Genomic DNA, 13,043 nt, shown 5'->3' on the forward strand with positions numbered 1-13,043 from the left:
GTAAGGTTACTGACTATCGCTCCCTTTTAGCTTTGAGCCTAAAAAAAAAATCATAGTTTTAAGTTGAAGTTCTTGAGTATTAAAACAAAAATGTTTAACCATAAGCATAGTCCATGAAAAGACAGGAAGCTTTTCTGACCTTCGTGTGGCGGTGTATCATTGTGGAAAATAACCATTTCCCAGGTTTATGATTAAGGCAGTTTTAGAACAGGAAAGGGTTGACAAATTGGGAAAAATAGCAAGGACCTTGGCCGGGGGAGTCATCATCACAAGATCATAAATTGTAGTCTATTTGGTAGACTTCAGCTTTAGGAAGGGAGGGGAAGCTGTGCTCTGGGCTGCTGGACCCTTGCCAGAGCTCAGGCAAACTGAAAGGAAGGGTGGGTCGGTTTCAAGAGCCAGTGATTCTTAACCTTTCTGATAGTAAAGACCTCTAAAACTTCAAAATCTCTCACTTACGTTTTTTGTAATATCAAAATAAAGTACCTCTATGAGAATGAAAACATAGAACATAACCATAATTTTTAGAAAATAACAAATTTCTAAGAGTATAAACATTTTTATGTTTCTAAAATCAATATCAAGTGCATTATTTTGATGTTCTAAAGTTTGGTTGCTAGCAAGAAAAGTTGTTGTATATAAAAGCATGGAGGTGGAGTTTATTTACCTCATTAAAGAAACATTTTTTTAAATCCTATCTTTTATAAGTCTGGGCTTTTAGAACAGGAATTACATATAATATTATCCTAATTTAAAAGTATCTTTAAAGATCTGTTTCCTTGGCCAGCTCATGCTGGCTGTGATTGCCCAGAATGGCTCTAACCCTGAATTACTTGTTTTAAGCCTATTTTCTGTTACAGAAGTTACAAATTTTTAACTGTACCCAAAAGCTTATAAGCCAATAATTTATAACCAAGACATGCAGAACATAGTGAACATATACATTTAAGACCAGTCAGAAATAAAGATGACATGACCACATACATACATTTATACATTTGAAATAGACAAAATTTCCCTTACCTCTTTTAGTTGAAATTTCAAGGGAGGACCACCTTGCTACCTGCTGAATCTGATTCTCATGGACACAGAGGTTTTGTAGCACAACTGGCCATCGGCTTACTTACTAGAGAAGCTGAGAGGCTGCTGGTGCCCCTTTAAGAGTAGCTTGTACGGGGTTGGGGATTTAGCTCAGTGGTAGAGCACTTGCCTAGGAAGCACAAGGCTCTGGGTTCGGTCCCCAGCTCCGAAAAAAAAAACCAAGAAAAAAAAAAAAAGAGTAGCTTGTACATCTCAAGCAGCCCCTAGGTTGCTGTCAGCTTGATCTAGGCGGGAGGCGGGGCTTCTCCAGTAGTGCTAGACTGACTCCTAGCTGTAGTCACAGGGCTCCAAGGGCAGAACCAGTTTATCGGTTTTTGTTGTCCCAATCTATCCCCTTTTTCCTAAACATCCTCGAAATGAGTTAAAACTAAGTCGAGGGGTGAATGGCCAGCAGATGAAGTTTGAGCCATTTTCCCTCTGAATATGAAACACAAAGCAACAATTAAGCCATTAAATGAGGGTCTGGTGAGATGGCTCAGTGGTTAAGAGCACTGACTGCTCTTCCAGAGGCCCTGAGTTCAAATCCCAGCAACCACATGGTGGCTCACAACCATCTGTAATGAAATCCGATGTCCTCTGCTGGTGTGTCTGAAGAGAGTGACAGTATACCCATATTAATAAAATATACCCATATTAATAAAATAAATAAATCTTTAAAAAAAGAAATTAAACAAAACTACAACTGGCAGGCAAGGACCACCCTCCAAGAACAGCCAATGGAGTTGGGGAGGAGATGGAGAGGATCCAGATGTCCCACCAAAGAGACCCAGTAACACACAGTGAGGGAGTTAAAGGTTAAAGGTTAGATAGAGGAGAAAGGTGCCCCCCCAAAAAAAAATGAAAGTGGAAGACAAACAGACAAAATCTAGTTTTTTGATAGACAGCACTGTGTTTGGGGCATTTCAAATCCTGAGCACATCCAAGTTGGAAGGGGCGGTTTGCACTCCATTCCTCCTAGACAAGGGGAGAAGCAGGGTATCTCCAGTCTCCTGACTTGAGAGACTGTAGTGCCCAGCTGCTCTCACTTGAGTCACCAAAAGGTACCAGAAACAAGACCAAACCAGGAAAAAAAATTACCTCCTCATAGAGGGGCCAGCTTGGTGGCATCCAGTATTAGTAACTGTGGGCTGGTCGAGAGTAGGGGGCATTCCAGGCCAACGTGCTAAATATTAGGTTTCAGGAATCACTGGCCACACGAACCACTCAAAAACTGATCTCAGGTGAGCAGGACTGGTTTACTGAATGCACAAGACTGATTGATCAGGGCCGTAGCTCAGACTCAGGAGCTGAAAGCCATGATCCAGAGCATTTCTCAGGGCCAGCTTATAAAGGGAAGACACCACAATGAGCTCACTCATACAGAGTGTGGCAGGGTGGTTGACCCTGACTGTTTTGGCTAGTTGAGCACAACTAGCTGTAACTGACCTTTATTCTGATTGGTCCTAAGTGGAGCTTATAGTTGTGGGATTTCTTAAGATTAACAAATCTCAGAATATACAAAACATAACAGTATGACCCTGCTTTGAGTCGAGATATTTTTCTGTGTCAGTGGCAGGCATGGAAAACAATGGCTACAAGCTATGCTAGGGGGGCAGGCCTCAACATATAGAACATGATTCTTCTCTTCAGCCCAAGTATTGCTTCCTGTATTTTCCTTAGGTTTGGCAGAAATCTGCCTCTCCCTGCCTACCAAGTGCTGGGACTAAAGGAGCTACCACAGCCTGACTGGGTATAAATTTTATTTTAACCAGATATAGACTTTATTTTAACCATAGAAAGCTTTTATTTTCCCTCTAACTGCAGTAGACAGTTTTGCTGAGTACATTAGTACATTAGGTAGGCCGGTGTGGTCTTTTACAGCTTTGAGTGCATTGTCCCAGGGTCTTCTGGCTTTTAAAGTTTCCAGTAAGGAATCTGCCGTTATTCTCATGGGCCTTCCTTTACAAGGGACTTGTGTGGTTTTGTTTATTTGTTTGTTTGTTTTCAATAGCAGCTTTCTGTACTTTCTTTGTTCTGTATATTTAGTATGTTAGCTATGATCCGCCATGATGATTTTCTTTTTCTAGTCTTATCTGTTTGGTGTTCTGCCTGCTTCTTGTGTGGGTGTGTCTTCCTTAGGCTGGGGAAGTTTTCATCTGTGATCTTGTTGGAAATCTGGACTATGCCATTGGTTTGGGATTCTTCTCCTTCATCTATCCCTGTATTTGAAAGGTTTGGTCTTTTCATGGAGTCCACACTTCTCCCTTCTCTTTGATATTGTCTTCTGCTAGATTCATTGCAGCCGTAAGGCTTTCCCTTGAGTAGTTAGTTGGGTTATTAGGTTTCCATGTCCATTTCCACTTGACTCACATCCAATGTTTCTGTTTATTGAATTCCATTTGCAAATCCCCGGTTGTCACTGTCATTTCCATCAGCCCAACATTTGTGTTTTCTTGGGATTCACTCAGCATTAATTCTTCTTAAGGTCTTTGACCTGTTTCTTTGTGTTGTTTTTAAACTCCTAGAATTCTCAGGTGAAGATTATGATATGTTAAATTCTATGCCGTACGGCTCATCTAGCTAATTCTCACTGGAGAATATTTCCATTAGACTGGTAGATTGGAGTGGATGTTTCAAAACTTAAATCTATTTTCTGTGCATTGGTGTCTTGCTTGAATGTATGTCTGAATAAGGGTGTCAGATACCCTGGAACTGGTGTTACAGACAGTTGGAGCAGCCATGTGGGTGCTGGGAATTAAACTTGAGTTCTCTGGAAGAGAAGCCAGAGCTCTTCTTAACGGCAAAGCCATATTTCTAGTCCCAATCTTTAATATTTTTGAAATGAGATCTGGGTATGTGGACTTCTTCAATTCTGTCTCTAATATGGCGGCTCCAATCCTCTGCCCCCGAGATAAAAGTGCACAATGGGGGCACTAGAAGGCAGATTGTCCATCAGGACTCCACGTGCCTCACTCCTTGACACCATATAATGAGGAGGCCCGAGTTTAGCTCCCCTAGCCAGGGCATCTGCAGCCCATCTGATCTCAGGTTGAACCCCTCCATCAAAACCTATACACCTCTGCTCCACAAACTTATTCTCTTGATCCCCACATCTTCTAAATTAGAAAACTTCCCACACTGGATATGCCTGCTGCATCTTTAAAAACCTTCCCCCTCATATAGAGCAGTCTCAACTGGAAAACTGTATGTGAAACTCAGTAAGCTCCCTTCCATTCCAGAGCAGCCAGGTGGGACTGACCTCAAGGACTAACCCCAGAGCAGCTAAGGGGAGTGACTCCCCTCTATCCTTCCTGAAGGGTAACCGTGGTCTGGTTGATTCTGAGACCTGCCCTGACGTGGCATCTCCCAGATGCCATTGAGAAGTTATGGCTACAGGGAACTTTTATCCAGCACACTACTAACCAAATCCAGTGTTTCTCTATCTGTGCCCACCTCATGATGGGCTGCAAACTCTGTGTTTAACTATTTTATCGCTGTTCTTCTGTTTATGGGCTTGCTGTCTCCAGTGCCCTCCTACACACCACTAGGGAAGGGAAGCTCCTTCTGTCCCTCTTTTACCTCATTATTGTTACTTTAGGGGTTATTTGGTGCCATCCGTTCTTCAGGACTTACTCTCAATTATAAAATTCTCTGTCCTTAGCTCACTCCTAACTCTGAGTCATACTCCCCCCCCCCAAAAAAAACATGGATCAATTATTTTTAAAGGCATGGGCCACCACTGTCTTGTCTACTCTCACTAAGAACTGGCACACGCTTTTAATCCCAGCTCTTGGGAGGCAGAGGCAGGCAGATCTCCAAGAATTCAAAGCCAGCATGGTCTGCATGGTCAGCATGGAGCAAGTTCAAGGACAGCCAGAACAACACAAAGAAGAGGAGGGAGAGGAGGAGGAAGAGGAAGAGGAAGAGGAGAAAGAGGAGGAAGAGGAGCAGGAAGAGGAGAAAGAGGAGAAAGAGGAGGAGGAAGAGGAGGAAGAGGAGGAAGAGGAGGAAGAGGAGGAAGAGGACAAAGAGGAGGAAGAGGAGGAGGAGGAGGAGGGAGAAGAGGAGGAAGAGGAGGGAGAGGAGGAGGAGGAGGAAGAGGAGGGAGAAGAGGAGGAAGAGGAAGAGGAGGAAGAGGAGGAGGAGGAAGAGGAGGGAGAAGAGGAGGAAGAGGAGGAAGAGGAGGAGGAGGAAGAGGAGGAAGAGGAGGGAGAAGAGGAGGAAGAGGAGGAGGGGGAGGAGAGGACGACCTGCATTCAGGAAGGTCAGCTCAGTGAGTATCTTTGAGATAGTGCTTTAAGGCCTCTGCAACTAGAGAACCTAATTGTCCTGGTCTCTGAATCCTGTCCTGACCCCTCTATAGAAACAGGCAACATTGTAGCTATGTGCAGTAGCAGTAGGCTTGCAGGGACAGCTGTTGGTTGTTGGGGTCTGGGAGTTGCTATACAAACCATGCACACACCAATTTCAGTTAAGCAAGAATAGTTTATTAAATGTATACCATAATACTGGATGTCCAGGACTACAAAAAGAACTGGGAAGCCTATTGCAGTACTAGTCTGCTCTCAGAGTTGACTTTTTTAAAAAAATTATTTATTATATATATAAGTACACTATAACTGTCTTCAGAACACCAGAAGAGGGCATCAGATCTTATGACAGATGTTGTGAGCCACCATGTAATTGCTGGGATTTGAACTCAGGACCTCTGGAAGAGCAGTCAGTGCTCTTACCCACTTAGCCATCTCTCCAGCCCCAGAGTAGACTTTTTATATGAAAAACCAGGTTCAAATATTTGAAAGCAAGCAGCAAAGTGGTACAATATTTTTGGCTAACTACAGAAAGTATTATCAGCCAAACTTTAAGCTGATTGGTCCTGAGTGAGGTAAGGAGTGGTGGACAGGGGAATTTCAGAACACTGAGATAACAGGGTACAAATGATTCAATCTATGGTGGTTTGAATATGCTTGGCCCAGAGTGTGGCCCTATTTGGAGGTATGGCCTTGTTGGAGGATATGTGTCATTGTGGGCATGGGCTTTAAGACCCACTTCCGAGCTGCTTGGAGGCCAGTCTTCTCCTTCAGATGAAGTGGTAGAACTCTCAGCTCCTCCTGTACCATGCCTTCCTGGATGCTGCAATGTTCCACCTTGATGATAATGGACTGAACCTCTGAACCTGTAAGCCAGCCCCAATCAAATGTTGTCCTTATAAGAGTTGCCTTGGTCATGGCGTCTGTTCATAGCAGTAAAACCCTAACTAAGACACAATCATAACTTTTTGGCTTATTAATAGCATTCTTCAGTGTCAGTTAAAGTAATGACCATGAACTTAATTTCACATTGTGAGTAACACGGAGTCTGAGTATAAAATAGCTACATTTATGTTAAAGAGAACAAGCTTCAGTATCAGTGTTTGTGAAGACTGGCCCCAGTCATTCTGTAGGACTGTTATTGTGCCATTTTTGTTTCCTTGGGTGCCTGGCTGGAGGCCCTTACCTCCATGGATTACATCAAATTCAGCAGTCAGAATCCTCTGGACATTCAGAACACAGAAAAAAAGCAAGAAATACTATGAATGATTGAGTAAAAGGTCTTATAAACTCTGGAAAGCGAAAGTTTGGCCTCAGAGGGCTAGCTAATGGCAAGGACCTCCTTCTGAAGGTCACCCTCTGCTGAGATAAAAACTCTAGACATTTCTGTCCCCATCCAAAGTTTGGATCCATATGAAATCTCGAGTCCTCTCTCTGATGATAAAATTGCTCCTCAGAAAAACCAAGCCAGCCAAACCCCAAGCTACCCTTGGATTCCAATGTTCCCCTCCTTAAAATGCTTGTCCTTAAAAAATAAAAATAAAAAAAAATGCTTGTCCTTATGAATAGTCACCACAAAATGCTCTCTGAATTTCAGCTGACCTAGGAAAAGACTGTTGGATCTGCCTGAGGACAAGATGAGCTACATATTTGGGCACTGGCTTAACTAAAATCCCTTTAACTGAGGATTCCACAACCAAGCCCTGCCTCTGGGCCTGGCCTGTACAAATAGTGGGTACACCCAACTGTGTGGACCCCACCTCGACTGCGCCAGGCGAGTTTCCAACTCGGTAGTTCCTAATGGCACCTATTTCACGTACCCCAATAGTACCTCCTCTTGGCAACCTATCAGCTATCCCATGTACCAAGTTGTATATTTAGTTTCAAGTCTTATAATCATCTGTAGGGCGAAAATAAGCCATCAGTCTACCGGTCTGAACTGAAAGGGATGATATATTAATACCAGTCCTGTTGGGAATAGTGGGGCCATTCGGAAGGGCATTGGACTCCATCAAGTACAACATAGCCAACAGATCAAGGTTGAGCTGACACTGGTACAGGATAGCATTGAAAAACTCCAGACTCAGGTGAACTCCCTGGCAGCCATGATATTATTACAAAATAGATGGGGATTAAATCTCATTGTGGCAGAGAAGGGAGGAATCTGGGCTGTGTTGGGGGAGGAATGTTGTTTCTATATGAATTTATCAGGTGTCTAAGAACAGCAGACAGCTTAGGAAAAAATAGAACAGAATCACGGGCCAGATACTCCCCATCAGACAGGACAGGCTTCTGGAGCTCTTGGGGAACATGAATAACCCTTGTTATTGAGCCCTTATCATGATAGCTCTAATCTTCAATCCTGGTATTTTGAAATTCCCCTCTAATCTGTTGCAACAAAGAGTATAAAGCCATTACTGCCTCAAACTATCACTCAACTCTTCTGACTGAGGACTAGAAACCGGTTACTCAGAGTATGTAGTTTCTTACTCCTTCATCAAGGTTTTATCAGGGATTGTTTTTTTTTTTAAGACAGGGTTTCTCTGTGTAGCTCTGAATGTCCTGAAACGCTCTTTGTGGACCAGGATGTCATCCACCTGCCTCTGCATTGCCACCAGTGCCAGCCTTCTTGAATGGGAACTAAGCTTTCAACTTAATAAGTATCATTTTTTTTTAAAATTTGTTTTGCCAAACCAAATTTCTCTGTGTAGCCCTGGCTGTCATAGAATTTACTTTGTAGACCAGGCTGGCCTCAGAGATCAGAGATGCCCTACCTCTGTTTCCTGAGTGTTGGGATTAAGGGCCTAATCCACCACCACCTGGCTATCAGATGCTCTTAAAACAAAGATCTGTACTTGTTGACCACATGGCTTTTCCGTTACAACTTACTTATTTTGTAAAGAAAGAAAGATCATGGTATGTTTTATAACCAGTCATCTTGTTTTTAACTTTCTTGGCGAAGGGAATCCGACCTTCGAACTAAAAGTCCCAGAGAACAACGCGCTACTTTCTAAACTGTGGGCGGGAATTAGAATTAGTTATTTGACCGAATGTTAAAATATAATTTTAGCGGGTTTTCATTTTTCACAAGAACTAAAATGTTTCTCAAAACAAGCCCGAACTGAGGGCCAAGTGAGTAACATTACTCCTTCTGGAGACAGACCAAATCCAACCGAGATCGGTATTTAACTAAAGTCCAACTTCCCGCGTCCAGTCAACTCTCCCGGCAGTCTCTTCCCGACGCTGCCATGGCGTCATATTACCATAGCATATTCTGATTGGCCGACAGAAGGGTAACGGCGCCTGCGCACTGCATTTCTCTGAGGGCGGTGGGCAGGCGCCATTTTGGCCCCAGAGGTGCTTCTGGGAAGTTGAGCGCGGTTCTTCACTTTGCCGGTCGGTGAGGTACGGCCCTGTTTAGTAACTGGGGTTTCCCGGTCGAAGCGTCGGCGCCCGCCGCTGCCGACTTCTCCAGAGTCTCGGGGGAGGCAGAAGCGCGCTGCTGCCGAGAGAGGTCACTCCGCCAGGAAGGACGTGACGGGGGCGGCGCGTGGCGCGGACACTCCCCGCCGAGAGCCCGCCTGCCATGGACTCGGAGTACTACAGCGGTGACCAGTCAGGTGGGTCGGGACGGGGAGGACCGCGCTGCGGCTCGGCCTCGCGCTTCAGCAGGAGAGGTCTTTGCCAGGGCCCAGCACCGGAAAGCCCGCTGTCAGTATCCATGCCCTGTTGGGAAGTCCCCTCCTGCCTCCTCAGGTGTACCGGCGAGGAGGGGCGGGACTGGAGCCTGGGGAGGGAACTCTTAAGGGAATCTCTTCCGGTCCAAGAAGGGTTTTTTTGCTCAAGTTGTCTCTTCAGTCTGCCGGGGAAGAGATACGTCTTTTAAAGGGAATTGTCAGGAGTTGAGGTTTTCTAGTTCCATGGGGGACAGGAATCTCTAGACTCTTATTTACCAGTTAGGGCTAGTTTAATCTGTAAGCCTGGCTTCCCGGGAAGAAAGGGCGGGGTCTTTTAAGTTTACACACGCATTTTTAAAGCAAGGAATGAGTCCCTGGTACTTGGAGTGACTTTCGTGTCTTCTGTACTAAATCGGCACACTAGACGAAGAGATGAACAAGGCAAGGGCCTGCTGGGTAAAAAGAGCTGTGTGCCGATTTCTTTTGGACTTTATCAAAAGTACTGAACTAGATAGTTTAGCATTAAGCTGTTTGCTGTTTTGCCTAAATACCAAAATATTTTTCAGCTCATTGGCATTTTAAAATTAATTCTGTGTGAATGGTCTATAGGCTATGTTACAAGAAAAATAACGAGGTAGCAAAAAGATAGCAGTTCCCTAACACACACACACACACACACACACACACACACACACACACACACACGTGTGTGCTTCTTTTAGCTGTTTGGGTTGTTGTTGGTTGGTTTGATTTGCTGTAGCACTGGCTGGCCTCAACCTCACTTTGTAGACCAGATTGGCCTGGCATCCACAGATCATTCATTCATCAACCTGCCTCCACCTCATTGCTAGGATTAAAGGTGCATGTTTAGGCTGCTTTTCTGATTTTAATTTTTTTGTGTGCGTGTCTGTATTCTTAACTTAGGCTCTCTGGTTATGCATTTTTAAAAATTTTTTTCCATTCAGTGTTTTCCTATTACTCCAGAATTTAACACAGCTGCCCTCATCTCTCCAGTCATTCAACGGTTTGAATACAATTGTTAAGACTTTCCAAAACTATTTTTTTTGTTACTTTATAAACTTTACTTTGTTTTTGTTTTGAGACAGGTTTTCTCTGTGTAACAGCCCTGGCTGTCATGGAATTCACTCTGTAGTCCAGGCCGGCCTCAAACTCACAGAGATCCTCCTGCCTCTTCCTTAGTGCTGGGATTAAAGACATGCCCCACCATGCCCAGGTATAAACTTTTCTCTTGAAGTGAGTTGAAGATCTCATTAGTATAAAAGTAATTCCATTTTTATATTACTTTTTTGGCTTTCTTGTACTTTACTGTTTCATTTAACTTTTGCTTCTTAAACTACTAATCAAGTCTTACGCCTTCTAATATCCCTAAGTACCTCTTAGGGATAATTTTATTGGGTATTTTTAAGGCATTGGATAAGGTTAGCTGACAATACTATTCATCCTATCAGATTATAGTTTATATACATCAATCAATTCTCACTATTTCTGGACTGAAGTTCCTGTGCTCTTCATTCATAAACAAGCACTTCCTGTATACCATGTAACAGGCAACTGAATCTTTGGGCTCCAAAGATTCAGTTATGAATCGAAAACTCCAGAGTAAACAAAATAACAAGTTACATAGTGCATTAGAAGATGGTAAATACCTTAGAAAGATAGATAATAACACAATAGAAAGTATAATTTAGATAATTTCTAACTTGGCATCTAGTTAGTTTGTTCTGGGCTTCCCACATCACATGGTAGTAGTTGTTAGTATTTAGACAGGTATCTTATTGTCTAGAACTTTTGCCCGTCTTGGCTGTAGATGTTCATTTTAACTGTAATCATAAACATTATTGCAGACGTCATCCACCTTATACCTAAGAGGGGTTTTGTTTTGTTTTTAAGCAGATGATGGTGGTGCAACCCCAGTACAGGACGAGCGGGATTCAGGGTCAGATGGTGAGGATGATGTAAACGAGCAGCACTCCGGATCCGACACTGGAAGTGTAGACCGCCATTCAGAGGTACAGTGTCTTCGGGGAGGCTTTTCCATATACTTCTAATGCCCTGAAAGGGTAAAGAGTAGTAGATTTAAAAAAAAAAAAAAAAAAAAAAAAAAAGCATAGGGATAGTCTGGTCAGCTGATGCTAACAGAGAAAAAAGTTCTCTTGGGTTAAATTTCAAATACTAGGCAGTTTCAGCTATGCCTGTTTATTCAGTGTATGATGTATTGGCAGGCTCCACCATCCCTGAATAATATTTGGCAAGAACAGTAAGCGGTCAGAAAGAAATACCGCTTGAAATAGTCCAGGGGGTGTCATTTATTAAGGTTTATGTCAGGAATTAGATTGGTTTTGATGTGTAGCAAGGTCTAGGTTTATAACTCTCATATACTGCTTTGCTGTGTTTGTTTTGGTTTCTTATTGTGTGGCTTGGGATTAAACCCAAGGCTTTGTATCTACTAGGAAAGTAGACACTCTACCACTGAGCTACCTTTTATTTCTTATTAGATTTATTCGAAGGTCAGGACTGAGCATGCCACAGTGTGGAGGTCAAAGGAGAACTTGGAGAAATTAGTTCTCCTTCCACCAAGTGGGTCTGAGGATCAGATTTAGGTTATCAGCTTTAGTGGCAAATGCCTTTACCAATGGAGCCATCTTCCCTTATTTTTATCTTTAAGGCAGAGTCTTGAAAGATTGCCCAGACTAGAGCCTTGAACCCTATGTAACCCAAGCTCATCTTGAACTTTTCACCGTTCTGCTCTAGCAGACTCCTATGTAGCTGACATTATAGGCATGCATAACCATCCTGTGGCAAATGTAGCTCTAAAGCTGCTTTAGTTTAATGACCAAATGGTAAAATGTGTATATATTCTAATGTTTAACATTTGTCCTAAATATTTTTGAAGCTACTTAATATACCTTCCTAGTCATATAACCTTTCAGTTTTGATAAAACTGTAATTTTCCAGGAAATCAGCATATGTCTTTGATAGATAAACACTGAAACAAATAGGATGATAAAGGTGAATGGATTTTTCTAAGAATTTTATGACTGACATTTTTATTATCTAAGCATAGAAGATTGTCCAATTTTAAGTAGTAGATACGTCTTAGAAGTTATATTGGGCTGGAGAGGTGGCTCAATGGTTAAGAGCACTTGCTGCTCTTCCAGAGGTCCTGAGTTCAATTCCCAGCAACCACATGGTGAGGCATAACCATCTACAGTGAGATCTGATGCCCTCTTCTGGCGTGCAGGTGTACATGCAGATAGAGCACTCATACACAAAGTAAATAAATAAATCTTTAAAAAAAGAAAAGACTCTGTTTTTACAGTCATTATTTTTTTAGTCTTTACATTCACATCTTTCGTATATACATTGAACTTATTTACTGATCACTTGCTGTGTGTAATGCTTTTTTTAAAGTGCTTTGGACATACTGTAACTAAGAATCAAAATTCCATTGTTGGGTTTATTTTCCAGTAGAAGGAGAAAGGCATTATACTACATATAATTTTTAAAATATATATTATATTTAATATACTTAATCCAATAATATATTATTTAATATTGCTATATATTATAATCATGTTTATATTATACATAAGAGCATATTTAAAATATATATTATAAATATATATTTATATTTTATGTTCTATGTATAAATATATAATATATTTAGTGTGTTTAAAATACATATAAATGTATAATGCATTTATATATGATATGTAATATATTTTAAATTGTGTAGTCTATTACAGAAATAGCGCAGTGTCGGGTACAAAGATGGAAGCTAGTCTTCCATGTTGAGTAGGTCCATGTAGGCCTTATTGCAAAGGGGACATTTAAAGGGGATGGTTGGGGAACGATGCCAAATAGCCATTTAGGCATGTGTCTGTAGGGGAAGAACATTCCTGCCAGTGACCTCAAGTGGTGGTGTGTTTGAAGTCCTCAAGGGACACCAAGGAAC

At 42.2% G+C, this 13,043-nt stretch overlaps 1 protein-coding gene across 8 annotated transcripts in view; it reads left to right on the forward strand.

Annotated features, from left to right (window-relative positions):
• Positions 1-8,702: 8,702 nt before the first annotated feature.
• Positions 8,703-13,043, forward strand: part of Iws1 (interacts with SUPT6H, CTD assembly factor 1) — a 41,835-nt gene continuing 37,494 nt past the window's right edge. For 6 of the 8 annotated variants that reach the window (XM_087592568.1, XM_087592569.1, XM_087592565.1 and 3 more), the window contains exons 1-2: positions 8,713-9,010; positions 10,982-11,097. In XM_087592568.1, coding sequence (XP_087448694.1) covers positions 8,977-9,010; positions 10,982-11,097 — 150 coding nt within the window. In that variant the 5' untranslated portion in view covers positions 8,713-8,976. 8 annotated transcript variants of the gene reach the window in all.

This window comes from Rattus norvegicus, chromosome 18, assembly GCF_021556685.1.
Source record: "Rattus norvegicus strain SHRSP/BbbUtx chromosome 18, alternate assembly SHRSP_T2T, whole genome shotgun sequence".
Classification (NCBI taxonomy): domain Eukaryota; kingdom Metazoa; phylum Chordata; class Mammalia; order Rodentia; family Muridae; genus Rattus; species Rattus norvegicus.